Source organism: Jaculus jaculus, chromosome 14 (genome assembly GCF_020740685.1).
Source record: "Jaculus jaculus isolate mJacJac1 chromosome 14, mJacJac1.mat.Y.cur, whole genome shotgun sequence".
In the NCBI taxonomy this organism is placed as follows: Eukaryota; Metazoa; Chordata; class Mammalia; order Rodentia; family Dipodidae; genus Jaculus; species Jaculus jaculus.
The window spans coordinates 73,874,881-73,902,011 of NC_059115.1; the positions used below are offsets into that span (position 1 = coordinate 73,874,881).

The window sequence follows — 27,131 nt, forward strand, 5'->3', positions numbered from 1 at the left end:
TACAGAAAAATAAGCATCGCAGCAACCAGTTACATTTGTCGTAATTTTAATTTTAAAGACATTTTACCAGTAAGCTTAAAAAATATCTGCAAAATAATGCTTACCTTCAGACTCAGACCTTAATCTAGAAAAACAAGATTTCTGATGGGAAGCAACTTACAAAATCCCGTCCTCAAAAACAGTATACTTCAAATTGTAAAATGATATTTCACACGGGTGGGTGGGGGAGGAAGCGTGCTTGAAAGAGGCCGCCAGGACTGGGCAGTGAAGACACAGCGCAGCAGCTGCCCACCCGCCGAGCAGCCACACAGCAAGTATGAGGATGAGAAAACATCTATGGACTGAACACCCGGCTCTGGTACCAAAGGAGAGAGAAGAAAGCACCTCTTCATCACTCCCAAGCAGCTACATGATTTGCTGCTATACTGAAAACTGCAAGTGAGGTTTGTAATGGTTGCAGCTTTTACAAGTTTTTGATAAGCTCTTCAGCACAGCCGCATGCGTTCACTGCCTCGGTGGGCTCTGACACCCACTCCAAGTGTTGCCATCCCAAGTACTCTTTTCTGACTGATGTTCATGTTACAAAACCTCACCAGGCAACATCAATGCTCTCCACTTTTCCCCAAAGATACAAGATGGGCAAATCCAATCAGGACAGGATTTGTTCCTCACAGCTGTTTTCAATAACTTTGTTTAGAAGGCAAGAACCAAATTCAACAAGTGATTGTTTTCATAAGGTAAGATTATACACACACACACAAATATATATATATGGTTAGTGCTTAAACCACTTTTGTAGGAATTTGTTTGCAAGGGGAGAAACTAAGGCACAGAATCTTAAGCTCAGTTTCAAGGTTACTTCCATACTGATAATATAAAGGGCTCTCAATTCTCAGGTTCAAGGATAATAGCTGATAAATCCCCTTAGAGGCGAACAGTAAACTTTCATCCTTTTGGCAGGTAATTTTCATACATCAGTTTTGAAATACATATCAATTTATATGAAATTCTTTGGCATTTTAAAGTTTTTGAAGCCTGAGTTTTCTAAGTATTTTCTCCCCAAGATATCCAGTGGCAGGAGAGGTAGCCTGTAAGGTTAAGAAAGCTCAATCTTAATTTCAAGGTGACCTGAGTTCATTCTGCATAATTATGTAATGGACAGTACACCTTATGAGTCTCTTGAAACATGCCAGAGGTCATGACAGTTCTCCACATTGGCACACACATCATTCTGCCACAAAGTTTATACAACCAGAACTTCTTCCACACTAGGGTAAGTTACAAAGTTAAAGAGTGTCCCATTCTAATTTTTCAGAAGCCCAAGTATTTGAAGTTGTCAAGCTTATTGCAATGGGATCATTCAATCATATAGTGTACGAAGCTATCCACAGAGTCAAGGATTTACAATCATCACCCCACCTGAGAGCTTTTGCTCTGGCTGAGATGGACGCATGGCATTTATTTAATCTGGGTCACTATTTCTCCCTCTGCACGGTTTCCATCACCAAACCGCTATAGTCTCATAAGGCTGAGCTTGTAGGCAGGTGTATGTGGTCCTAATGTAATAGTAGTTTAGAACATACTAGAAACAATTTTCAAGTTTGTTTTTAAAGTGCTCCACGTGCGATACTATAGAAATCCACTGGGACTAGTAGGTGTTTTACAAAAGATCAGCAGTTAAACAAGAATGAGCTCTTTTCAAGTATGAATACGTAGGTTAGGAGATGCTACAATTCTTTAGGCACATTCAAATTCAAATAATACAAAAAAAACAAAAGCAGAGTGCCTTTCAACCTCACTAGCACACAGAAGAGAGATGGCAGAGGTTAAGTTCAGAAGGAATGTCAGAGACTATAAGGTCACAGGGATGTAAACTTTAAGTGTTCTGAATATTCTGACAAGTATTTTTGTCAAGCAAAGCAAGAACAAGCCTGGTGTGGAGTTGCACGCCTTTAATGCCAGCACTCGGGAGGCTGAGGTAGGAGGACTGCCATGAATGTGAGGCCAGCTTGGGCTGCAGAGTGAGTTCCAGGTCAGCCTGGGCTAGTGTGAAACCCGCTCCCAAAGAACAGTATTAACAAGACACAGGAACACAAAGGATCTACTCATCCCTCATCATGAATCAAACCACTCCCTCCCGGCGCTAGGAGCCGATTCCGCGTCCTCCGAACAACCGCAGGCTAGTAGGTGGCTTCATCCATGTTGTCGTCACTGTTGGCGCCAAAATCGTCTCCGTCCTCAAAGTACGAATTGATGTAGTCATTTTCCTAAGTGAGAAGGCAGATGCCTCAGCATTATTTAAAAAATACATCGCAGACTATTCCCTTTAAGGAAAATGGGTGAATCTTGAAGCAGGTACTTGCAGAAACTGCTCACACTGACAGCTTTAATGGTTCTGGACTATAAACTGAACCGTAGTTTTTTTTTTTTTTTTAACAAGTATTCCAAACATTAGTAAGAAAAAATCTTTTATTCCTTAGTTTGACAAGTAAGTATTACATAGATAACCTGGTTCACTTTACTTCTCAAAACAAAATGTTTATCAAATCCTTCAGTCAATGGGTAAGTTACTACAATTTGTAATTAATAAGAACAACGGGGAGGGGATATGATGGAGAATGGAATTTCAAAGGGGAAAGTGGGGGAGGGAGGGAGGGTATTACCATGGGATATTTTTTAAAATCATGGAAGATGTTAATAAAAATTGAGAAAAATAAATAAATAAAGAATGCAAAAAAAAAAACCAAAAAAGGATCAACTTAAATTTAGAAGGCCTTTATTCAAACTCTTTTTATTCCTCACTCAGCTTTATTTTTCTATCAGAGTATGTTTCTTTTTTTTTTTACTTTTGCTTTTTTAATGATATATATATATTGACTAATTTAAACCCTCTCTGGTACAATGCTTTCAGAGTTCATTAAGTACTAAATCTTGGTGCTATTTTTTAAGATCATTTTTTTTATTTTATTAATTTCATCATTAAAAAATATATTTCTAGATTGAGGGAGGAACAAGGAAAACTATGAAAGTAACGCTAGCAAACTCATTAGGGTCCATGTGCTATAAATACATGTGTTGTATGTCCTGGGCATTTACAAACAGGGACGTATACCGATCGCTCCGGCCCTGGGCATGGGGTCCTGTGGCGTCCAGGAGCTGCAGGACACTGGCTCGGGGGTGTAGAATGGAAGGGAGATGAGAGGTACACCTGAAGCAAGCGGGCTAAGGCTTGAGGCTGAGCACCCTTGGCCTGCCTGCAGGCTCTACACTGAGGTCCTCCACGCCCACCCCATAGCAAGCAGGCCCTGCGTTCCTTCCTCACTCGTGTCCCCCACACAAGGAACCACCGTAGGCTCTGATGGGACCATCCATTCCCACAGGGGTAAAGCCTGGTATCTGGGCAAGAGAGTTTCTCAGATAACAGAAACTTCCACTTGTTTTGGCCTGAGGCAGTTGTTTCCATGTGACTATATTCCTCTTCCAGCTGTCAAGCATAATGGAGTGTGATCTCTGGACTGGATTGGAAACTCCTCTCAGGTACAGGCAGGATTTGAACCAGTACCTCAGGGGCAAAGTTCATCCTTGACAATCTCCGCATTCCATTCACAACTAGATAAGGTCTGTGGGCTGCACAAGAATTCACAGGTTCTGTTTGGACTGGCTTAGTCTAGCCAGTTCAGTTCATCCCAAGCCACACGTCTGCTTCCCAGCAGCTAGAGAGGGGGTGTGTGTGCTGGGAGCAGAGTGTTCACGCTGGCCCACGTTGGAGGCGAAGCTCCCAGACGGCAGGGGGGCCGCGGCGTGAGCAGAGGCTGCTCATCGCTGCCACAGCAGGAGGAAAGAGCAGCAGCAGAGTGAGCCTTCAGCGAGCCTGCTTTTTTTTTTATTGAGAAGCATTCTTTTTTTTTTTTGTTTTTTTTTGTTTTGTTTTTCGAGGTAGGGTCTCACTCTGGTCCAGGCTGACCTGGAATTAACTCTGTCATCTCAGGGTGGCCTTGAACTCATGGCAATCCTCCTACCTCTGCCTCCCGAGTGCTGGGATTAAAGGCGTGCGCCACCACGCCCGGCGAGCAGCATTCTTAATTTAAACACATTATGTTCTAGACTCGACTAAGTGGACTTTGTAAAAGCATTCCAGATCTGTGCGCCGTTGTTCATGAGTACTATCCCTTATCCTCACACTCCAGTGTACAGTTATTATATGCTGGATGAAAAAGAAGGGGGTTCTTAGTCAATATGAAGTAACTGTGGACAAAGATGGAACCACACGGGGAGATCAGAGACAGAAAATAGACCACGGGTGGAACTGTGAAGTATACTGATACTCAGAAAAAAAATAAAATAAAATAAAATAAATAAAAATAGAAGAGAACACAAAACACCATTAAAAGGTGCAAGAAAAGGGCTGGAGAGATGGCTTAGCGGTTAAGTGCTTGCCTGTAAAGCCTAAGGACCCCGGTTCGAGGCTCGATTCCCCAGGACCCACGTTAGCCAGATGCACAAGGGAGCGCACGCATCTGGAAGTCGTCTGCAGTGGCTGGAGGCCCTGGCGCGCCCATTCTCTCTCTCTCTCTCTCTCTCTCTCTCTCTCTCTGCCTCGTTCTCTGTCTGTTGCTCTCAAATAAATAAATAAAAATAAACCAAAAAAATTAAAAAAAAAAAAGGTGCAAGAAAAGAAAAAGAGGGGACTTATCACAGTGCCTGACATGCAGTAGTGGGTGCCTCTAATTGCCTCAAATTGTTCAAGTACAGGAATTGGTGTTTGGAGAGAGCTGCCACAGGTTTTGCAAAAGTGCTCGGGGCTGCAGCAAAGCCAGGTGAAGGTAGTGCCAGCCGGCGACTCTGCCCTCTGCGACCCACGCGGCGGCAGCTGGAAGAGCGCCGCGCACCGGGACTTGCTGCGCCAGCGAGCGCGCTGAGTGCAAGGGCGCGCGGGCTCACTCCACAACGGGAGAGGAACACCGTTTAATTCCTGAGCGGAAAAAGCATATAAAGAAAGATGCTGGAAGCAACAGAGAAAGCCCCAACTTTAGATAGAAGGAATTTCCTATATTGAATAAGAAAAAGAAAACAAAAAAAGGAGTCTGAAGGGCAAAAACATGAAATTAAGAAGGTCCCCTTTCAGGGGCTTCATTTTCTTTATGAAAGTGTTAGCATCTGCCAAGAGTGAAAGAAAAGGTAGGAAAGGAATAAAATTAAAAAGAGCGAATATCAGTTGAAAAGTCTGAAGAAAGCCCATGGCTGGAGGAGACAGGAAGGATGAGCCAGTAAGACCAGTAAGCCGGCTGGCGTGGCTGTGTGGGCAGAGCCTGGCACTCCCCGGCAGTGCTCACTAGGCAGTGCTGGGGGGGGGGGGGTGAGGCTGGTCTCCAGGACGCGAAGGACAAAAACAGGATGAGCAAAAAGTGACGCAGCTCAGAGAAAGAATTAGGACAGAGCCAAGAAAGCAGAATTGGGGATCAGAAGTAGCGGGCTGGAGAGATGGCTTAGCGGTTAAGACGCTTGTCTACAAAGCCAAAGGACCCAGGTTCAATTCCCCCGTACCCACATAAGCAGATGTACATGGTGGTGCATGTGTCTGAAGTTCGTCTGCAGTGTCTGATGGCCCTGGTGTGCCCATTCTCTCTTTCTCTCTCTCTCTGCCTCTTTCCCTCTTTCAAATAAATAAATAATATAACACTAAAAAAAAAAAAAAAAAAGTACTGACAGGGAATAAGTGATCTGCAAAATTGGGAGCAATGAGATGTGTTTAATTTAGTATGACTTAAAATTTACATATGAGGGCTGGAAGAATCCCCAAGAAAACTGGGCAAAGGAGCAAAGCAGGGAAAACATGCCTCAGCGGTCAGAATTTCTATTACTTGGAAGAGCTGGGTATTGTTCCACAGGAAACAAACGCCAAAACTGTATCTACACAGAATATAGGAATCTAACAGCTGATAAAAATAACAAAAAAGGTAGATTATTTAATTGCTGAGATTAGTAGCTAGCTAGCCATTTGGAAACAGATGTCCATACCTCTTCCTTTATAGCAATACAAATTCTGAAAGAAACAAATTTTAAGGCAAAATATTTAAAATCTATAATAGGGCTAGAGAGATGGCTTAGATGGCTTAGAGGTTAAGGCGCTTGCCTGCAAAGCCAAAGGACTCAGGTTCAATTACCCAGGACCCACATAAGCCAGATGCAAATGATGCTGCACGTGTCTGGAGTTTGTCTGCATTGGCTAGAAGCCATGCCCATTCTCTATCTTCCTATCTCTATGTGCATCTCCTTCTCTCTCTCAAATAAGTAAACACAATATTTAAAATATGCAATAAAGATTAGCTAGCTCAACTTTCAGGAGTGGAAAAGGCTCAGATGGCGTGGGGGTGGAGATGGAGCGAGGACAGAGGCCAGGCTGAAGAAGAAACTCTGCCACGCACACCATGGGAAGCGGCTACGGAGCCCCGAGCGGCTACGCAACAAAGCCTCCCTGCTCCAAAATGCCTTGACTCATCTCCGCTTTTGAAATGGACCATGTTTCTGAAAACCAGAAATCTGAGCCTGCTCTCTGATCATGCCCATGTGCACTTTGGAATCTGAACCACACAGGGACTCCTTCCAGGCCCATATCACCACACCTTCAATTTCCTTAATTGCTGACTTAAAATTTTACGTCAACAAATCTGAATCACACTTATTCCAACCAGATTCCTGGCCGTGTGGCCGTCCACCACTACGCTGTTCATGGGTACTTCTCTCTCCCTCTCCTAGAGCCCCTCAGACCGTCTTCCCGCCTTGGCCTGCCGGCAGGGCCACCGGGAATCACCCGTGTCCACGTAAGCTGCCTGCCCAGTACCTGGCTTCTACTAGCAAAGCCTCACAGTCAGCTGCTGCCTTCTCCTCCCCGACACACCTTACCTCCTCTTGCTCTTCTTCATCATATTCCTCCTGGTCCGCAGCATCCTCATCCTCGTCCTCGCCGCTGTCTTTATTGTTCTCTTTGCTTCCTTCTTTCTCTTCATTTTCTTCATCGGATTTGTCGCCATCACCTCTTTTTTCCAATTCCTGAAACAAGTGAGTTTCACTGATTTATAGGGAGTCCACCAGACACTGGCTGACATCCTAAGAGAAAATGTGACAGATCACCTTCCTCTAACCCCACATTAACGCCACTCCCAGGGTGCCCCCTCAGAAACCCCAGGTTTCCTCAGAGCAGGGAGAATGCGTGACCCTCCCACTGCTCTTGCGTCTCTTCAACTTGCTGCTCTGCACTTGGGTCTCAGGTGACACTGAGCTGATCACTTCGACGCACAATGCTTTATTCTTAAGACTGTCGTCCTACCTCCTAAAATATTCCACAGGATTCAGTTTACAGAGAACTTTCAGAATGCAAATTTGTTCTCCCTTTAACATTAAGAGAGAGAGTATAATGGCGACACCTCATGTCTCTGTTTCAGTTTATTAGACTGCTGAAATATTAACGCTGTCCTTGGGAATAAGCTCTCCTGTTGCACGCCATCCATTCTGTCCCTTCCCTTTCTCAGGAATTCTGCTTCACAATATCTATGGAAGGCTGGGAAGGAAGATGGGCATGAAAATTCAAGTTACAGACCAGAACACCAATTATCTCTGAGATAATTCTGAGAGCAGACCAAGGAGAGAAACAGAAAAGCTCTGATTGCTGGAAGGTTCTACTGACCTACTTGAAGTTACTGCACTAGCATACACAGGGGGTAGGGGATTAAAATATATATACATGCCCTCCAAGGCACAGGGAATATTGCCAAAGAGGGGACAGAAAGATCCAGAGGGTAGGAATACTTTGGGATACTCTCTTCAGACTTCCTGGCCATCACCTAATGACCCGATAGCAGCTGTCACGACCATTACCATAAAGATATTAAGCTCATCGAGACTTCCCCATGATGGAGGCATGCACAAGAAAAGCAACCAAAACAGAAAAGGAGTGTGTCACGTGAATGAGTTTGTGGAAAGGGGATGAAAGAAGTTACTGGGAGAGGAGTATGACCAAATTCCATTATATTCAATAATGTAAACTGCTGGGGCTGGAGAGATGGCTTAGTGGTTAAGGCATTTGACTGCAAAGCCAAAGGATCCCGGTTCGATTCTCCAGGACCCACTTGAGCCAGATGCACAAGGGGCACATGTACCTAGAGTTTGTTTGCAGTGGCTGGAGGCCCTGGTGTGTGCTCTCTCTCTCTCTCAAATAAATAAATATATTGTTAAAAATAATGTAAATTGCCAATTAATTTTTTTTAATTTTTTTAATTTTTTAAAATTATTTATTTATTTATTTATTTGAGAGAGACAGACACAGAGAGAAAGACAGGTTGAGGGAGAGAGAGAGAATGGGCGCGCCAGGGCTTCCAGCCTCTGCAAACGAACTCCAGACGCATGCGCCCCCTCGTGCATCTGGCTAACGTGGGACCTGGGGAACCGAGCCTCGAACCGGGGTCCTTAGGCTTCACAGGCAAGCGCTTAACCGCTAAGCCATCTCTCCAGCCCGCCAATTAATTTTTTTAAATACATATATGCCACGAGGAGGGCAAATGAGATTTTTTTTTATACAACCACGTTTTAGTTGTTTCTCATGGTTCTTCTGCCCTGAAAAATTCAAATATAAGGGGAAGTAGGGAGTCAGCAGGGAAGAAAGCCTGAGAGATGGCGAGGCAGATGGTCAGATTTAGGGCCAAGGACAGGAAGGAGGCGTACAGCTCTCAGCCAACCAAGTTCAGAAGCTCCTGGTAACCTCATGTGCTGCGCTCCCTTTCTTGAGCCAAATCCACACTATTAAAAACAGGAGTTTGAAAGACAGAAAGGAGAACACTCAAGGAGGAATCACGGTCTGTTTCTTTGGTTCACTATTACAGGAAGATGAAGAGCACCTCAGGCTGGAGGGACGACTCAGCAGTTACGTCGCATGCCTGTGAACCCTAACAACCTGAGCTCAGTTCCCCAGTACCTACACACAGCCAGGGGCCCAAAGGGGCGCATGTGCCTTGAGTCTGCCTGCAGTGGCTAGAGGCCCTGGCACACCCACTCTCATTCTCTCTCTCTGCTTGCAAATAAGATTACTTTTTGAAAAAGAAAATATTACCTCGATTTTTTTCAGCACATCCGCAGTGTTAGTGAGTGAATTGCCTTTGCCTATGCCTTTCGTCTTACTGGCTTTTGGATTTGCTGAAATAAAACCATCACTTGTTAACAGACGTTTCCATGACAGTGACCGTGACCATACTCCAGACCCTGTCTAGCGCAACGGTTGGTCATACCAACAGTCACACGGTGTTCTGAGTACATGAATATTCTTCCCTGAAATGAGTCATCACAGGTCCCCGAATTCCAATAAACACGTGCTACTCACTTCATAAGGCATTCGTTAAGACTGGCTACACAGAAGTCCTGAGGGTCTGTGCTGCCAGGTAACATCTGAGGGGCGACTACCATGCTGGCCCCGGGGCGGTGCGGGAGAGCCAGTGCAGGCGCCTGCAAACCTTGCGGCATGGGCTTGCTGCTCACTGACTGGTGCACTTCATCTTGACCTGAGCCAGGGTTACGAGTTAAGTCAAGGGGATAAAATAGAGATCGCACTCAAAGTTTCAAAGAACTATCACTTGAGGCAACATTTAGATGGAGCCACTGGCTGCACATGGTAGCACGTGTCTCTCTCTCTTTTTTTTGGCGGGGAGGAGAGTTTCGAGGTAGGGTCTCATTTTAGCTCAGGCTGACCTGGAATTCACTATGGAGTCTCAGGGTGGCCTTGAACTCATGGTGATCCTCCTACTTCTGCCTCCCGAGTGCTGGGATCAAAGGTGTGTGCCACCACGCCCAGGTAGCCTGCATCTTTTTTTGTTTCTTTTTTGTCCTTGAGGTAAGGTCTCACTCTGGCCCAGGCTGACCTGGAATTCACTATGGAGTCTAAGAGTGGCCTCAAACTCACGGTGATCCTCCTACCTCTGCCTCTTGAGTGCTGGGATTAAAGGCGCTAGCAGGCATCTTTAAATCCCCTCTGGGGATGCTAAGGTAGAAATGCAGTGAGCTCCGGCCAATGTGGGCTTCAGGAGATCCAGGTCAGCTTGGGCTAGGGTGAGACCCTGCCCCCCCAAAATACACAAATGACAGACCGAACAAAAAACTAAAGTGAGTATACTGAATACGTCATATAATTGAAAGTTAACGTTTTAAAAGCATTAATAAACATAATTTTTTACCCATATCAAAAATATTGCACCTTGAGGCTATTATAAAATAGCAAAAAAAGCCGGGCGTGGTGGCGTATGCCTTTAGTCCCAGCACTCGGGAGGCAGAGGTAGGAGGATCACCATGAGTTCGAGGCCACCCTGAGACTCCATAGTGAATTCCAGGTCAGCCTGGGCCAGAGTGAGACCCTACCTCAGAAAAAACAAACAAACAAACAAACAAACAAAAAGAAATAAAACTAAAATAGCAAGAAATAGAGAATTATTTCCCATATTAAGCCTGACAGTCAATCATCAAACAATTCTCATATGCTATAAAGCTTCCCCACTACGGTCAGGAAGTAATATGGCTATTTTCCAAAATCAAACTAGATACCTAGAAATTCCTTAGTGACACAATGCAGTCCAGCAACGTGCAATTCTGCTCAGGAGTTAGGATGAAGAAGGGGCTATTAGGTTGCAGAACGTGACCCGTAACTGGAGGAGTGACAACTGGCTGTTTACACCAAATGGTCCCTGCGCTCACTTGGGGCTCCTGCATCAGTGCCCTTTGCCCACACAAAACCAACACACTCAGAGATGGTTCACTTCCTCTGCCCTCCTATAGCCAAGAGTGCAATAAATATTGCTGCATAACACTGATGCCACACACCTAAAACCAAAACTACACAGGATCTTCTGACTTTCATGTTACCTGACCATTGGGCATGTGTGACCTTCAGCCTCTGGCCACTACAGTAACGAAAAATTCTGCAGTTGTCCGAGTAAGATCTGCGTAACAGAAGCCTTTCCCAGCACATCAAATTTCCACAATTAAGGAACAGACAACTCAACAACCCCCAAGCCCAATACAACAGCTGCCAAGTTCCAGTAAAATATTGAAAATGCCAGTCCTACTTTGACAAAAAGGAAACAGAACACTGAATTAATTCAACTTTACAATTGATTACTATTATGTTGTCACTATACCTTTTTTGCATTTTTTCTTTGGCATCAACTCTCTTGGAAGTATTCTCCAATCTATGTGTACAAAGAAGAAAAATTCACAATGTCAGTTTTTCTCGAGAAATCAGTGGCTCTGCATTTATTTATCAAGACCAACATATCCAAACAAACAAAAACCCTCTACAAATCACTGAGAAGCAAAGTTAAGTGCTTTTTAGGATTACAGATAAAAGAGGTAGACCAGGTGTAGTAGCTCACACCTTTAATCCCAGCACTCAGGAGGCTAACAGAATTACCATGAATCTGAAGCCTGGGCAACAGAGTGAGTTCCAGATCAGCCTGAGCTAGAATGAGCTCTGTCCTCAAAAACAAACAAAAAAAGCAAAACAGAACAAAAGAAAAAATTTAAAGTTGTAACTGTGGCTAATGAAACTGGGAAACTCAAAAGGTTTTGTGGGAGGCCATATTTTAATTTTTTGAAATATACTTTAAGAATGTCCACAATAATACTTCACCACTTTCTTGTTATTGTATAAAAATCTTTTTCTTTTTCCACAGCATGTCTCCAAGGCCCGATACTAAAAGCCTCCAGCCAGTGGGTCATGTGTGTGGCACTGGAAATGCTGTGGCACTGGAAAGGAACCCACTAGCCATGGCAAGGCCAACGGGTTACAAGCAGTGTGCACACAAATACTTTCTTCAGGGCTGGAGAGATGGTTCGGCAGTTACGGTGCTTGCATGAAAAGCCTGACAGCCTGGGTTGCATTCCCCAGTGCCCACGTAAAGCCAGATGCACAAAGTGGCACGTGCATCTGGAATTTGTCTGCAGTGGCAGGAGGCCCTGGTGTACCTATTCTCTCTTCCTCCCTCCGTTTCTCCTTGCAAATAAAAAAAAATTACAAATATTTTGTTTACATTCCAAATGACACTTATTACTAATTAATTACACGGTGGAAATCACCCAGACTCAAGTTTTCCTATGGTAAAAATAGAAAACTTATCTCAAAATACATGGGGTCGGGAAGATAGTCTTTAGAAGGTATTTTAATATGGTCAGCTTTGTAATAATACCTGGCATCCATTCGTCTTTGTACACCTTCATATATCTTTTGCTATACCTTTCAATATCTAGGGGGAAAAAAAGAATAAAGCATTTTCAGAAACATTAAAATCAACTGGAAATTTTAAGTATTTTTTAAAGTAATTTAAACCATTAGATAACGTCTCTTGTTTCAAAAGTAAGCAGTTTTGGGGCTGGAGCGATGGCTTAGTAGTTAGGCACTTGCCTGTGAAGCCCAAGGACCATGGTTCGAGCCTTGATTCCCCAGGACCCACAATAGCCAGATGCACAAGGGGGCGCACACATCGAGTTCATTCGCAGTGGCTGGAGGCCCATCCTCTGTCTCTCTCTCTCAAATAAATAAATAAAAATAAACAACAGCAGCAAAAAAAAGTATGCCATTTCCTACATTCAGCTGGGAACCTAGCATTCAGCACATCCAAGTTTATGGGAGACACCTGAATCAAACCACCGCAATGGCCCAATCACCTCTTTTGCTCTACACTTGCAAAACATTTTCAGTTTTGAATAGGAACTAATTATAATTCCCAACATTATCTCTTTTTGGTTTTACCTGCTGCATTTGTCCATTTACAAAGCACAAAAAATAAATCTTGGTACAAAAAAAAAATCATTAAAAAACAGGATCACACTGAGGGTTGTTTTTTTTTTTGTTTGTTTGTTTTGCCTAGCTCCCATGAAGGCCCTTTGTTTTCTTGTTCTTGATTCCACTTTGCTTCTCTCTTGAAAGGCTTGTAGACGGGTGCTGAGCCCTTCCCAAGCCCCCAACCCTGGTCCACTCACCAAGACGAGCAGGAAGCAGTGACCAACTCATGGCTGGCCAGAACTTCATTTCTCCATCCCTCAGCCCAGTGCTTCCAAAGAAAAACTTATTTCTCTAGCCAAAAACCCATATGAACTCCAAGACTAAAAAAAAAAACTCCTTGACAATCCACTGTCTAAACCCCTCCCTGCTGCAGAGAGCTCTTTTTTTGCCTCCTTCAGTGTTCATGGGAAACCTGTCTTTGGGTTCCTCTTGAAAAGAACTTTCCAATAGGAGAGCTCTTCTCTCTGCTTCTTCCAAACAATAAGGTTTGCTTCCGCTTTACAATACACTTTTATTTTTCCCCTCTCCCCACACCCCCAGTTTTTCGAGGTAGGGTTTCACACTAGCCCAGGCTGACCTGGAACTCACTATGTAGTCTCAGGGTGGCCTCAAACTCACGGCAATCCTCCTACCCCTGCTTTGTGTGTGCTGGGATTGAAGGCGTGCGCCACCACGCCTGGCTTCTACAATATGCTTTTTCTCTGAACTTGCTTTCTCTCTGAAATAGAGTTTCTCCTTTAAAACTGTGCATGTGGGCTGGAGAGGAGGCTTAGCGGTTAAGCGCTTGCCTGTGAAGCCTAAGGACCCCAGTTCAAGGTTCAATTCCCCAGGACCCACATTAGCCAGATGCACAAGAGGGCGCATGAATCTGGAGTTTGTTTGCAGTGGCTGCAGGCCCTGGCGTGCCCACTCTCCTCTCTCTCTCTCTCTGCCTCTTTCTCTCTCTGTCTGTCGCTCTCAAATAAATAAACAAAAAATAAATAAATAAAAAAATAAACTGCGCAAGTAGCTCAGGGGTGTATCTTCCTTGTCTGTGAGCTTCATTCTTCCAACGCCTCCAGACAGAGCAGTTGCGGGGTCTGACCGGCAGGGTTTTGGGGCCACTGGCAATCTGGCACCCTAGTTCTTGAGCTAAACCCACCTCTGAGCTGAGATCCACCTCTTTCAGAAACACCAGTAGCAACATGTTATGCTAGCAAACAAGATTTCACATTCCCATCGTGAATTACTAAGATTTATTGCCTAAAAATACCGTATTTCCTCTGTGACCGATCAGAGTCCTGAGCCTGCAGGAAGGCTTGGAGATAGATAGATGCCCACCGCAACTCTCAGTCTGCAGTGCGACATTCTTCTGACGCATCCCTGTGACTCGTTCCTAAAGCACACAGATGGTCAGCAATGGGGGAATCTTGTGAAGCTGCAGCCAAGTCATACTCTATCTGAAATATAGTTCCCTCGTGCAGTTAAATTTCACTGACTGCCGGGCACGGTGGCACACGCCTCTAATCCCAGTACGCAGGAGGCAGAGGCAGGAGGACTACTGTGAGTTCAAGACCAGACTGGGCTAGAGCAAGACCCTACCTTGAAAAACCAAAAAAAGACTTATTACTGACAATGTAAGTATATATTATACAAAATGTGTTCATGTATGTGTATGTAAAGCAGTCCTTTTCAATGTTTTTATTTTTATTTATCTATTTATTTGACACAGAGAGAATGGGCACGCTAGAGCCTCCAGCCACTGCAAATGAACTCCAGACGTGTGCGCCCCCCCCCCCCCCGCCCTTGTGCACCTGGCTAGCCTGGGTTCTGGGGAATTGAACCTGGGCCCTTTGGCTTTGCAGGCAAATACCTTAACCGCTAAGCCATCCCTCCAGCTCTAAAATAGTCCTTTTAATCCACAGTTTTAATCCATGGTGTCAATGTACTGACAAATCTTGTAAATAATTCATGTTTTAAATTGCATGCCTCTCATTAGAATGGCAAAATCTGAGTTTTGCTACATCCTACTTGGAACATGGCTTGTCCCTTTGCCCAGCATAGCCACAGATAATGCTCAGTTACAGTGAGACACCACCTGTGGTTTCAAGTATGTTCTGAGGCTCCCGGACCATATTGCTGTAGATGGAGTGTGTGTGTGTGTATATACGTACACACACACACACACACACACACACACACTCATATGAATGTATGCATCCTGTTAAACATGCCTTTTTTTTTAGGGCTGGAGAGGTGGTTCAGTGGCTAAAGGAACTTGCTTGCAAAGTCGGCCTGCCCGGGTTCAATTCCCCAGTACCTTGCACATCTGACTTTGCATGGGTACTGGGGAATCATGCAACATAACAATGACAAAATTTGAAATTTTCACTTTTTTCAAGTAAACTATCTCATTGAAACCATTATGTAATTTCAAATAGATAGGTTTTGAAACCTAAATGAACTTGCCCAACATGGTTCCTATAAACATACGTAAGAAAACCATATGAAGACTTCCTTTCGACAACACTTGTAAGCCTCAGAGAGAGGGGGAAATGGGAGCCATTTTCCATACTAATGGAACACTCTACGTCGTCCTCATGTTTTAATGATGCTGTTTTCAGAACTCAAAGATGATATCGATTTTATAATTTCAAAAATCAATATAGTTCTGTTGATCTAAACAACTACTCAGGAGTGGGTTCACTTTCAAAACACTTCTCATTTCCCATCTGAGGCTGTTGAACATCTCTAACTATAATTTTTCCTCTGCTCTTAGCGTTAGGAATAGATACATACTTTCTTTTATATACCACTATATAAATAACAATAAACTAAAAATCAAGGCTTTTAAGCCTTTCAACTTAAGTTGTAAATAATCAAGAAAAATGCATTAAAAATTTATGTTGACTTGCAGTAATTACAGCAACACATACATAAAAACATGGAACAATCTTAAATGTAGTATCAGGGAAATAATGAAATAAGAGTCACTAAAAGTCATATTTTCTAAGGATAACAAGGACATATAAAGAAGCTAAATATGTTTCTGAGTTAAGAAATGAAGACTCAAACTCTTATGAACAATTTGGTAAAGAGAAGAAACAAAAGCTTAAAATATAGAACTAAATATTGCTGTTCTCTAGACATCAGCATGGGTAATATTTGCCTATTAAAAGGTTTGACTTTAGTTTTCATACTTTTCACCATTTGGGTATACACAACTTATATGACAGAAGGTGTTTTTAAAGATAAAGTGTCATGCCTGCTTTGGCAGCACATATACTAAAACTGGAATGGTACATAGAAGATTAGCATGGCACCTGTGCCAGGATGACACAAAAATTTGTGAGGCATTCCATATTTAAAAATAAACAAATAGTCTAGCCAGGCGTGGTGCCGCACACCTTCAATCCCTGCATTCGGGAGGCAGAGGTAGGAGGATCACTATGAGTTCGAGGCCAGCCTGACACTACACAGTGAATTCCAGGTCAGCCTGGACTAGAGCAAGACCCTACCTCAAAAATCCAAGATAAATAAATAATCAAAAAGTTCAAAGTCTTTTTCTCTTAAATCATTTTATTTTATTTATTCAAGAGAGAAAGAGAGGGGGAGAAAGACGAAGATAGAGAGAGAGAGAAAATGGGTGAGTCAGGATGTCCAGCCACTGCAAACAAACTTCAGACACATGTGCCACCTCATGCATCTGGCTTACAGTGGGACTGGGGAAGTGAACCTGGGTCCTTAGGCTTTGCAGGCAAACACCCTAACCACTAAGCCAGCTCTCCAGCCCTGTTAAATCATTTTTGAAGTGACTAATAATCACAGCTGAGTCAAATGAATCAGCCTTAAAGGACCACCTACTTTGGGCTTACACGCTGTTTCATCTGCTGACATGAAACCCCATGGTCCAGGAGTGCGGTATATACCTTGCTTTTCTTCGGGTGTTTCAATGAAATAAGGCATTCTTTTCACTGTCTCCCTCAGCTCCTGCTTCAAAGCCAGCACGTATTCCTCGCCTTCTCCTGCTTTCAGTGGCACTGGTTTATAATCTACATCCTGTTGAAATTGAGACAAAGGTGGTTTTGATAAATTAAGCACTTTAATATTTTTACTTACATTTTAGAAAATTTCACTTTTACTGAAAAACTATTTTATTAGCACTAAATTTTACAAAGGGGTCAAAAGATGTTCTGGTTGTAGTGGCGCACACCTTTTATCCTAGTACTGGGAGGCTGTGGAAGGAGGATCTTATTGTGGGAACCAAGCCAGGTTCCCTCGGACAGGAAACCAGCAGCCTCCTGAGAGAAGCTCCACTAAGAAGGTGGGCAGACACATCAGTGCATCTTTCTCATGACTAGGCTCGTCCCCCTCTATCCAAGCTGCTCTCACTCTTCGTAGCAGAATCTGTTCTGTTTTACAGATGAAGAATACAGGCAAGAGCAAGGACACATCAATACATCTAGAAGAGAGAGCTGACTGTCCGCAGGAGATGGGTCACCTCCACCTCCTCTGCCGGGGCCCAGAAGGCCTAATAGGGGAAGTCGTGAGACAAGTCCTGCTCTCACAGCCACCCTGAAAACCAGCTCCTGCAAGACGGTGACCGACACTGTGATCACTCACACCTCATAAAAACTGAGACCCAGGGCTGGAGGAATGGCTTAGCAGTTAAGACGCTTGCCTGCAAAGCCAAAGGATGCAGGTTCAATACCCCAGGACCCACGTTAGCCAGATGCACAAGTGGGCGCACACATCTGGAGTTTGTTTGCAGTGGCTGGAGGCCCTGTTGCACCCATTATCTCTCCCCCTCTTTTTCTGTCAAATAAATAAATAAATAAATAAAACTTTTAAAAACCAAGATCCAGAGTCTACAGAGAAAGCAACACTAGATGAGATCTCTATCTTGCCCACCACGGCTCAGGGAGCATTATCAAAGTGGGGGCAGAAAGACTGTAACAGCCACAGAGTGGGTGGGAACAGCCTGAGACACCATGTCTCCCACAGCAAACACCAACAACCCCACCAAAGGTCCTCAGTGGAATTGGGGTGGGGAAGAAGGGGGTCTATGCGTGCAACCCTTTTATTAAAAAAAAGACCAATAAATTAAAAAACAAAGATGACAGCAGTTGCTTTAGTTCATGCTAACTTCAACTAGGGGTGATGATGCCTACTGCCGGAGCATAAATGTACCCACCCCCCCACACCCCAGTTATCGTTTAGGAAGCAGTTACTATGCCCAGGATTGACCCAGCATTTGAATCTACTATCTCTTCTGAAGTATCATCATTTCTCCCTGTTATAGTGAAGAAATTGACAAGGGAATATTTGGTAATCCCCTATACTGTGTAAAGGGTAAAACAGGAGTTCAAGGTTATATTTCAATTTTTTAAAAATTATATACATGAAGCCGGGCGTAGTGGCACACACCTTTAATCCCAGAACTCAGGAGGCTGAGGTAGGAGGATCACCGTGAGTTTGAGGCCAACCTGAGACTACAGAGTGAACTCCAGGTGAGCCTGGGCTACAGCGAGACCCTACCTTGAAAAACATAAAAACAACAACAACAAAAAACACACACATACATATAAAAAAGTGAGCTCCTGATATACACATTAAAGACTTTGATTATTCTATTTTTGATTCAGAATGTACTCAGTCATTCAAAATTACTTATGGAGTATCTCCTACACGGTTAGACAACAGCCAATACGATGAGCTGGTCAAAGCCCCTATCCACAGGGAACTCACATTCTGGGGAAGAAACAGGTAAGCCAGTGAGGTGAGATCAATTTCAGGTCATGATAACTTGATACAAAAACAAGACAGCAGAGAAAGTGACGGGAGTATATGACCGGAGGTGGCTAATCTGCACAGGGTAAGGGCTGCGCGTCACCTTAGCAGAGACATGAGCAAAATCAGTTATCCACGCGAAGACGTGAGGAAAGACTGCTGCAAGCGGGCTGAAGGAGGAGGCAGGAGAGCTGGGGAGGGGCAAGAGAGGGGCGGGGCGTCTGGAGAGACGTGAGGAGGCCTCAGCAGGCACAGCCGTTTAGTCCTAGGTCGGTGTATTCCCAGAAGAAAACAAGTCTCGGTGTGAATGTTCTCACTGTCTAGAAGGAATCTCAGGCATGGAGAGTGCTTGGTGCTTATGCTTACGCCTGAGTTACTTATTTTCAGCAAACTATGAAGAGGAAGAGCTGAGGATCCAGATCAAAGGACACATCTGCCCAGGGTCGCTGAATGGCATAAATGCTCAATAAAGGACTTCTTCATGTGAAATGTGAAAAAGATTCATCAAGGGAGGGGTAGCTGATGATTTGTGATTTTTCATCTGTTACACCACTGCCCATCACATCTGGAAAGGTAAGTTTTACATTTAAAACTGACACTGAAAAGCAGAACTGTGCCGGGCGTGGTGGCGCACGCCTTTAATCCCAGCACTCGGGAGGCAGAGGTAGGAGGATCGCTGTGAGTTCAAGGCCACCCTGAGACTCCATAGTGAATTCCAGGTCAGTCTGAGCTACAGCAAGACCCTACCTCAAAACAAACCAACCAAAAAAAAAAGAGTTTAAAATCATGAAGGAATACACTGAAAATTCTGCTGCCACTGTACTTACAGGAAAGTGGGGTGGTGGCTTCAATGCCACATCAGGTAACTTTTCCCCCCTGCTGAAACCAACGGCCTCGATATTAAAGGTGTAGGCAGCCCGTCCTCTTCCTTTATTCCCAGCCATCCGAACCCGGTCCAGCAGAAAAATGGGCAAATACTGAAAGACATGGTCAAAGGTTAACATTGAATGAATCATGCAGAAAAGGAAGCCAGTATTTTAAAGCCAAATATAAAGCTCCTCCTCTCACATGGCATGGTTGATTTTAAATACTTTTTGAAAGCAAAAATGTACAAAGAAAATAAACAAGTGATGGCTGGTGGCTGAAATGAACATGCCCAGCCATGCCCGGCAGGTGAGATGACAATGTGAGGCACCCCTTTCACCAGCTGCCCAGGAGGGCTGACCCTGGGTCTCCGGTGAGATACTGCCTGAACGACCACTCAGCCAGGAGGCGACATTCTCCCCATCCCTCTGTGGCGTGGTAACAGGACCTCGGATATACACAGAAAGTGGACAAATGTAGGGCCAAGGAGAGAGAGTCTTACTTATCATACCGACCAATTTTGCCATGATCCTGTCTCTGCCTCTCAGGTGCTGGGATGACAGATGCGCACCACTGTACCCAGCCCTGGTTGCCCTGATTCTGCGTTGCAAACCCATTTTGAGGCTGCGTAACTGTGGGTGTTGCTAAACAATTAGCAGCACTAAAATGTTACTGAATATGTGCAATGACCAAAAATTCATTCAAAGCCGGGCGTGGTGTCGCATGCCTTTAATCCCAGCACTTGGGAGGCAGAAATAGGAGGATTGCTGTGAGTTCGAGGCCATCCTGAGTATACAGAGTTAAGTGAGAACCTACATTGAAAAAAAAATTCATTCAAAATCAGGGCTGGAGAGATGGCTAGGTGGTTTCGTGCACTTCTTGGGCTAGCATGAGGGCCTGAGACTGCCTGGGTTCAAATCTCCAGATCCTGCATAAAACTGCTGGGGGTGGCCATGGCGCCTGTAACCCCAGCCCCACAGGGTAGCAGTGACCCAAGACTTGCCAGAGCCCAGCAAGCTCCAGAATCAGTAAAGAGACTCCAGCTGGAAACAAGAGCAATGGAGAGCTCTTCCACATCCTACACCAGCCACTGTAGCCGGGGAGCCTGCCGCAGGCGGGCATACAGGGTGACACAAGGGACAGACGCGCGCATGCACCACACACGACGTCACACGCAGGCAAAAACTCAAAAGGCAAAATAAGAAAAAAAATAACTCAAAATCAAACATTTAATGAATCCAAGGTATTTCTGGCAACACCCAAGTAGGTGGATGCTGGACTTGACTGAAACCATGGACTGCGCGCTGTCACGCCACCCAGTGCTGACTGACTGACTGTCACGTCACCCACTGCTGACTGTCACGCCACCCGGTGCTGACTGACCGACTGTCTCGCCACCCGGTGCTGACTGACCGACCGTCACGCCACCCGGTGCTGACTGACCGACCGTCACGCCACCCGGTGCTGACTGACCGACCGTCACGCCACCCGGTGCTGACTGACCGACAGTCACGCCACCCGGTGCTGACTGACCGACAGTCACGCCACCCGGTGCTGACTGACCGACTGTCACGCCACCCGGTGCTGACTGACCGACTGTCACGCCACCCGGTGCTGACTGACCGACTGTCTCGCCACCCGGTGCTGACTGACCGACTGTCACGTCACCCGGTGCTGACTGACCGACTGTCACGCCACCCGGTGCTGACTGACCGACTGTCACGCCACCCGGTGCTGACTGACCGACTGTCACGCCACCCGGTGCTGACTGACCGACTGTCTCGCCACCCGGTGCTGACTGACCGACTGTCACGTCACCCGGTGCTGACTGACCGACTGTCACGCCACCCGGTGCTGACTGACCGACTGTCACGCCACCCGGTGCTGACTGACTGTCACGCCACCCAGTGCTGACTGACTGACTGTCACGTCACCCACTGCTGACTGACCGACTGTCTCGCCACCCGGTGCTGACTGACCGACTGTCTCGCCACCCAGTGCTGACTGACTGTCACGTCACCCAGTGCTGGCTGACTGACTGCCACACCACCCGGTGCCGACGACTGCTACCCGGAGCCCTTCGGCTGGGGAGACTGCGGCCCGTTATGAGCTGAAGTGATATAAGTTGTATGCTCTTAAAGGAACATAATGGTGTAATTATGGAAAACAAAGATTTTAAGATTTTCTTAGAGGCATGCCTCCGCATGTAAGTATCAGACCAGTATCTCTTTCGGACTGGATTGTGTTAGAAGGTTTGACTTTGGAAGCCCATTACATAGTCAATATCGTTCAATGATGATGAAATACCATTTCCTCTTTTCTGTGAATGACTCGGGCAGCATGCCTTGATAGCATGTGATAATTCTAATAACTAGTAACAATACAATTTTATATATTATAAATTCAGCCTTCCTGGGTTAAATTCTCTGCATAAATAAATAAATAATAAAGCACTCTTATGTGTTGAAATTACTCATAAGTGCAGTGATAATAAAAGGCTTGTAAACATATAAATAATATGTTAATCTTAAAACTGGGCATGGTGGCACATGCCTTTAATCTCAGCACTCGGGAGGCAGAGGTAGGAGGATCGCCATGAGTTTGAGGCCACCCTGAGACTACAGAGTGAATTCCAGGGTAGCCTGGGCTAGAGTGAGACCCTACATTGAAAATAAAAAAAAAAAAAGTAATCTTGTGGAAAAAACTCAACCTTACATGTCCTCACAGTTCTAAATTTTCCTACGTACCTCCTTGAACATTCAGTGATGACTTTATTATCCTTGTGGCTATCACTGAACTCTCCATGTCTCTTACACTTACTTTTCTCGTACATACACTGTACACATCATGTACAAGTAGGGGAACAGTATATAAACTTCGACTTACCTACTACTCAGCTTACATACTTATCAATATATGACTAATCCTGTGTTATGCTCTCCCAGTCCAACGAAGATAATTTTAAACTCATGAGGTATATTCTGATAAGGACTTAAGAAAACACTAAGAGTGTTATAATCCTTTACTTTCATCCTACATAAATCAGTATCCAAATTTTTCAGCTATCATCTAAAAGTATTTAGAGTTATTTTTCTCAAGATAAAAAAAGTCTACAGGACTGGAGGGATGGCTTAGTGGTTAAGGCATCTGCCTGCAAAGACAATAAGATCCAGGTTCGATTCCCTAGGACCCACGTTAGCCAGATGCACAAGGGGGCACATGAGTCTGGAGTTCGTTTGCAGTGGCTGGAGGCCCTGGCATGCCCATTCTTTCTCTCTCCCTTTTTCTGTCAAATAAATAAATAAGTAACCTTTAAAAAAAAAAAAAATCTACATAAAAAAAAAAAAAGCCTGGTGTTGTAACACACACCTTTAATCTCAGCACTTGGGAGGCAAAGGTAGGGGGATCACCATGAGTTCAAGGCTACTCTGAGAAGTGAATTCCAGATCAGCCTGGACTAGAGTGAGACCCTACCTTGAAAAACTAAAAAAAAAAAAAAAAAAAAAAAAAAAAAGGTCTACAAATGACATTTGAATAACATGTCTTTTAAATTTTCTTCTACCTACAAACTTTCTCTCCCTCGCCTTCTTTTCCCCCCTTATTATTTGTTTGTGGAAGAGACTAAATGACTGTCCTGCTTTTCTGACTTCAAGGTGCAAATACTTAGCGTCTTGTCAAAATGCAGATGGCTTAGTGTTTAAGGCACTTGCTTGAAAAGCCAAAGGACCCAGATTCGATTCCTCAGGATCCCCGTAAGCCAGATGCACAAGGTGGAGCATGCACCTACAGTTTGTTTGCAGAATCTGACTCAAATTCTCCCTAAAATATTAATGCTGCAGTCTACAATTTGCAGACCACAATTTAAAATTAGCATCAACTTCCCTATATTCTGGGTTTGAAGATTGCATACCTGAGATAAGGTTTGCCATATTCCTCTATTTACTGGATTTTCATTAAGCAGGTAGACTAGGAGCTTGCTTAGTTTTTGGATTGATTTTTTTTTTTTTTTTGCAAGAATGTTAAAAGAGAGGCTCTGTTTTTCATACTGCATCCTACCGAGATGCACATAAAGACCCTCTCTTGGTAATCAGTGGTTAGTGGCTATTGGTGTGCATTAAGTAGTTCAGGGTGCCAATTGGTTTTCACTTAATTGTCTACATCCACTATTCCATTACAGATTGCAAAATGGTTACGTACATTTTGGCTTTTTTTTTTGGTGGTGCTGGGGAACAGAATAATTCTATAAATTTTTATCATTCTTTCTATTTGTTGGTTGGACTTCCACCAGAAATTCATTTTCATCCACTATTTACTTATTGAATTACCTTAAAACAAAGTTCATTCAGGAAATTCATTTTAATAATAAAAGAGGTCATTTCCATTTGTCCACATTAAAAGAGGGAGAATATCCAAATGGCTTTGTTTCAATTGCTGAGTCACTTAAGCATTTGCTGAGTCTACAGAAAATCAGTCTTTCAAGTACGAAAAATCTACTGAGCAGGAAGGCTCACACCTCCACTGTAACAGCTGCAGGCAAGCCAGGTGTGGTAGTGCACACCTTTAATCCCAGCACTCGGGAGGCAGAGGTCTAGAGGATTGCCGTGAGTTCGAGGCCACCCTGAGACTAGTGAATTCCAGGTCAGCCTGGGCTAGAGCAAGACCCTACCTCAGGGAAGGAAGGAAGGAAGAAAGGAAGGAGGGAAGGAAGAGCTGCAGGCCCAATAGGCATGACCAAGATCAAAGGGCTTAAGAACAAATCTAGGTAAAGTTTATCAAACCTGCCTGACCACGGAAATTGACTAGGACTTGTGTTTTTGGCTTTTTTTCTTTTTTTCAAAGTACAGTCTATTTTGGGATGCTAAGTTTCCATTCAAAAAAACTGTTCCGAGAGACTTAAACGTAGTGTCTTCATGTCTTGGATGGTTCCTTACACATTTAACTCGGTGAATACATGGGCAAACTGACGGGAGCAGGGGAGGCAGCAGAATCGGGTCACCTTCCTGCTCAGCGGGCACTAACTTGCCCCAGCCAGGCGCCCGCGTCACTCCACGATGGCTCTCTCCTGCATCAGTGCTGTACGGATGGATCTTCTCTTGGCGGAGTTAAAGCACCCCTCAAAGGCAGCCGAAGAGAGGAAAGCTTTCATTCTGGCTGCGGTCTCCAGGGGAAGCTTCGTGATGGCAGGGGGCAGCATGGCACGAGCAGAGGCCGGACATCACCTCTGCCACAGCAGGTGGCAAACAGCACCTCCTACCTCAGTCTCCCTGGCGCTGGGATTAGAGGTGAGAGCCACCAAGCCCAGCTTGGGGACCCTTTTCAAAATCTCGAGGTAACTTGTGTTGGCTCTTATTCATCTCTCTAGACAGGAAGTAAGGGAGTATCTTCCACCACCCATTCAAGACCTTACTGAGGGTCAGGTCTTCTCGTACACATGGAAATACGGCAGTGAACGCGTAGTGCGGGAAATGAGAAAAATGTATTGTAGAGAAAGTACCAGGGAAGGGCGGGTGATGTGGAAAGTAAAGCAGCAAGCATAGGTGCCATCTGGAAAGGGTACTTAAAAGAAGTTTCCCCTAACTTGGTAGTTGGGAATAAACCAGACAAAGACGGGGGCAAGAAATCACACAGAGACATGGAAAGGGCTATGTGGGGGGACCTGTAAGTGTGAAAGCCTCTGAGGCCTGCCAAGAGTCCAACAGGTATGGGGTGACCTACTGCTGACCGCATGGCTTAGGAGAGACACCACTGCATTCCACCAGGTGGTTCCCTCCTGCCTAAGGAAAACTGCCCAGACCACGAGGGCCGGTGTTTCTCCGCAGGGAATATCCTGACAGCCCCCTTTAAAGCCGATGCCAGTGTCACAGCTGAACCACTGCTTCCATCTGTAACCATCCAGCACCCAGTCTGTGCTTCTAGGTCACTTCATGGTCAAGTAATTATGTGTAGATATTATCTCCCCTATTTCTGCTCTTCACACATCATCTACCTTGGGAATTTGTGACTAAGATGTAGCCAGAACTGTTCCCGATCACTTCATATTCCAAGTAATGATGTGCAGACATCACCTCTAGTATTTCTGTTCTTCACACATGACCTACCTCAGGAATCCGAGGCGAAGGTTGGCACCAAAACAGAGTAACTGGATAACCTCTACTTAGATTAGATTAGCAAACTATCTGCTCAGAGGAACCAGATCTTCACCCCCACCACCAAAAAAAAAAAAAAAAACTTTAAAGAGTGGAAGGGAAGAGAGTACCTCCCCTCCACACTTCGACATAGCAGGAGACGCGACATTATTGTCATAGTTGTCTTTCATAACGCTGCCTCCTGGGTCTCTTTTTAATCTTGCTTGGCTGAATAGGAAGGTTAATCAAGTTCTCAAGGGAATGTTTGAATCGTCTAGAGATGCATCAATAGCTAGCAAGTGGGGACTTGGCGTTCACAGTTGGGGTGATTTAAGTGGCCGCACCCAGTCACCACCCACTTTTCCAGTCCCACAAGCTGCTCCACCTTTTCTTAGCTGAGCTTCTCTACCAACCTGTTTTTCTTTCTTTTCTTTTCTTTTTCTTTTTTTTTGGTTTTTCGAGGTAGGGTCTCACTCTAGCCCAGGCTGACCTGGAATTCACTACGGAGTCTCAGGGTGGCCTCGAACTCACGGGGATCCTCCTACCTCTGCCTCCCGAGGGCTGGGATTAAAGGCGTGCGCCACCACGCCCGGTTCTCAACTTTCATCACTCTTCCAACGGGGGAATGAAGAACCAGCCCCACATATGAAGGGGGGGGGGTCATAAAATTTCATGTTGTTGGAAAGACATATTTACAACCATCCTCCCCACGGCTCTGCAGGTAAGATGCCAACTCTTAAGGCAGCAGCAAGCCGCGACCTCGACCAGCGCCCGCGGGGACCTCAGCAAGAGTCACGGGGTTTGCAAAGTCTGCTTGAGAGTCAGTTCGGAGCAATTCAAGATTCTCTCCCACCTCCCAGCGGACAGTCCCAGAGAGAGGAGAGCCGACGCCGCGGAAGCCCACGACTTTCAAAAAAAAAAAAGCTCTTTTTGAATGCAGCAGGCGACTGACGGATGGGGACGCACGGCCACCTCCCCAAAGCTCTCTGCATCCAGAGGCGCTTCCAAGGATTTCCTCCGCCCGAGGCCCCCCACGACTCCCTTCTCCACGTGTCCCCTGGAGCGCCTCTTCCCGGCCCCCTCCCCGGCCCCGGCCCCGGCGCGGCGGCCCTCCCCCGGGTACCTGCTCCGCGAGTCCAGAGCGCCCCGGGCAGAAGCGTGCAGCCGAGGTGCGCGGCGGCGGCGGCGGCGGCGGCAACGGGGCCGTGCGCGGGGGGCTCCCAGCTCCCGAGCAGCGTCCTGCACGCGGCCCCGGCCGGGCGCGGGCCCCGCCCACTCCCCCCCTCGCGGGCCCCGCCCCCTCGCCCGCCCTGAGCTCTTTTAGCCCTTGGCAGGCTCCGTAGTCGCCCGGCCCTTTCTGCTCGGGCCCGGAGTGCGCATTGCCGCGGGCGCGTGGCGGCGAGGCGGAGGCGGAGGAGCTCGCGGGGCCTCTGCAGTCAGTCAGACGCCCCACCTCCCCCAACCCCCAGCCACGCACCCCGGAGGAGAGGAAACGCGCCTCCCCGTTCGGGGCGCGCAGGGAGCGCGGCGATCGCGTTTCCGCTGCGGCAGCTCGT

The 27,131-nt window shown here is 45.6% G+C and overlaps 1 protein-coding gene and 2 non-coding genes across 4 annotated transcripts; 1 reads left to right on the plus strand and 2 right to left on the minus strand.

Moving 5' to 3' along the window:
* Window positions 1-27,115, minus strand: Polr3g (RNA polymerase III subunit G). 2 transcript variants are annotated; one of them, XM_045133208.1, is made up of 8 exons: window positions 27,053-27,115; window positions 19,414-19,563; window positions 16,726-16,855; window positions 12,222-12,278; window positions 11,175-11,225; window positions 9,104-9,186; window positions 6,904-7,050; window positions 1-2,267 (listed from the first exon to the last, which is right to left on the minus strand). In XM_045133208.1, exons 2-8 carry the CDS (start codon window positions 19,528-19,530, stop codon window positions 2,181-2,183), a joined length of 672 nt encoding a protein of 223 aa, XP_044989143.1. In that variant the 5' UTR covers window positions 19,531-19,563; window positions 27,053-27,115; the 3' UTR covers window positions 1-2,180. The 2 variants fall into 2 exon arrangements, with proteins under 2 accessions (XP_044989143.1, XP_044989141.1); XM_045133206.1 differs by lacking the exon at window positions 27,053-27,115 and adding an exon at window positions 26,699-26,746.
* Window positions 11,708-11,834, minus strand: LOC123454958. Its single transcript, XR_006633597.1, has one exon. It is a non-coding gene; the product is annotated as a small nucleolar RNA SNORA54 (small nucleolar RNA).
* On the plus strand, window positions 16,062-16,164 carry LOC123454901. The gene has a single exon (XR_006633555.1). It is a non-coding gene; the product is annotated as a U6 spliceosomal RNA (small nuclear RNA).
* Window positions 27,116-27,131: the final 16 nt, after the last annotated feature.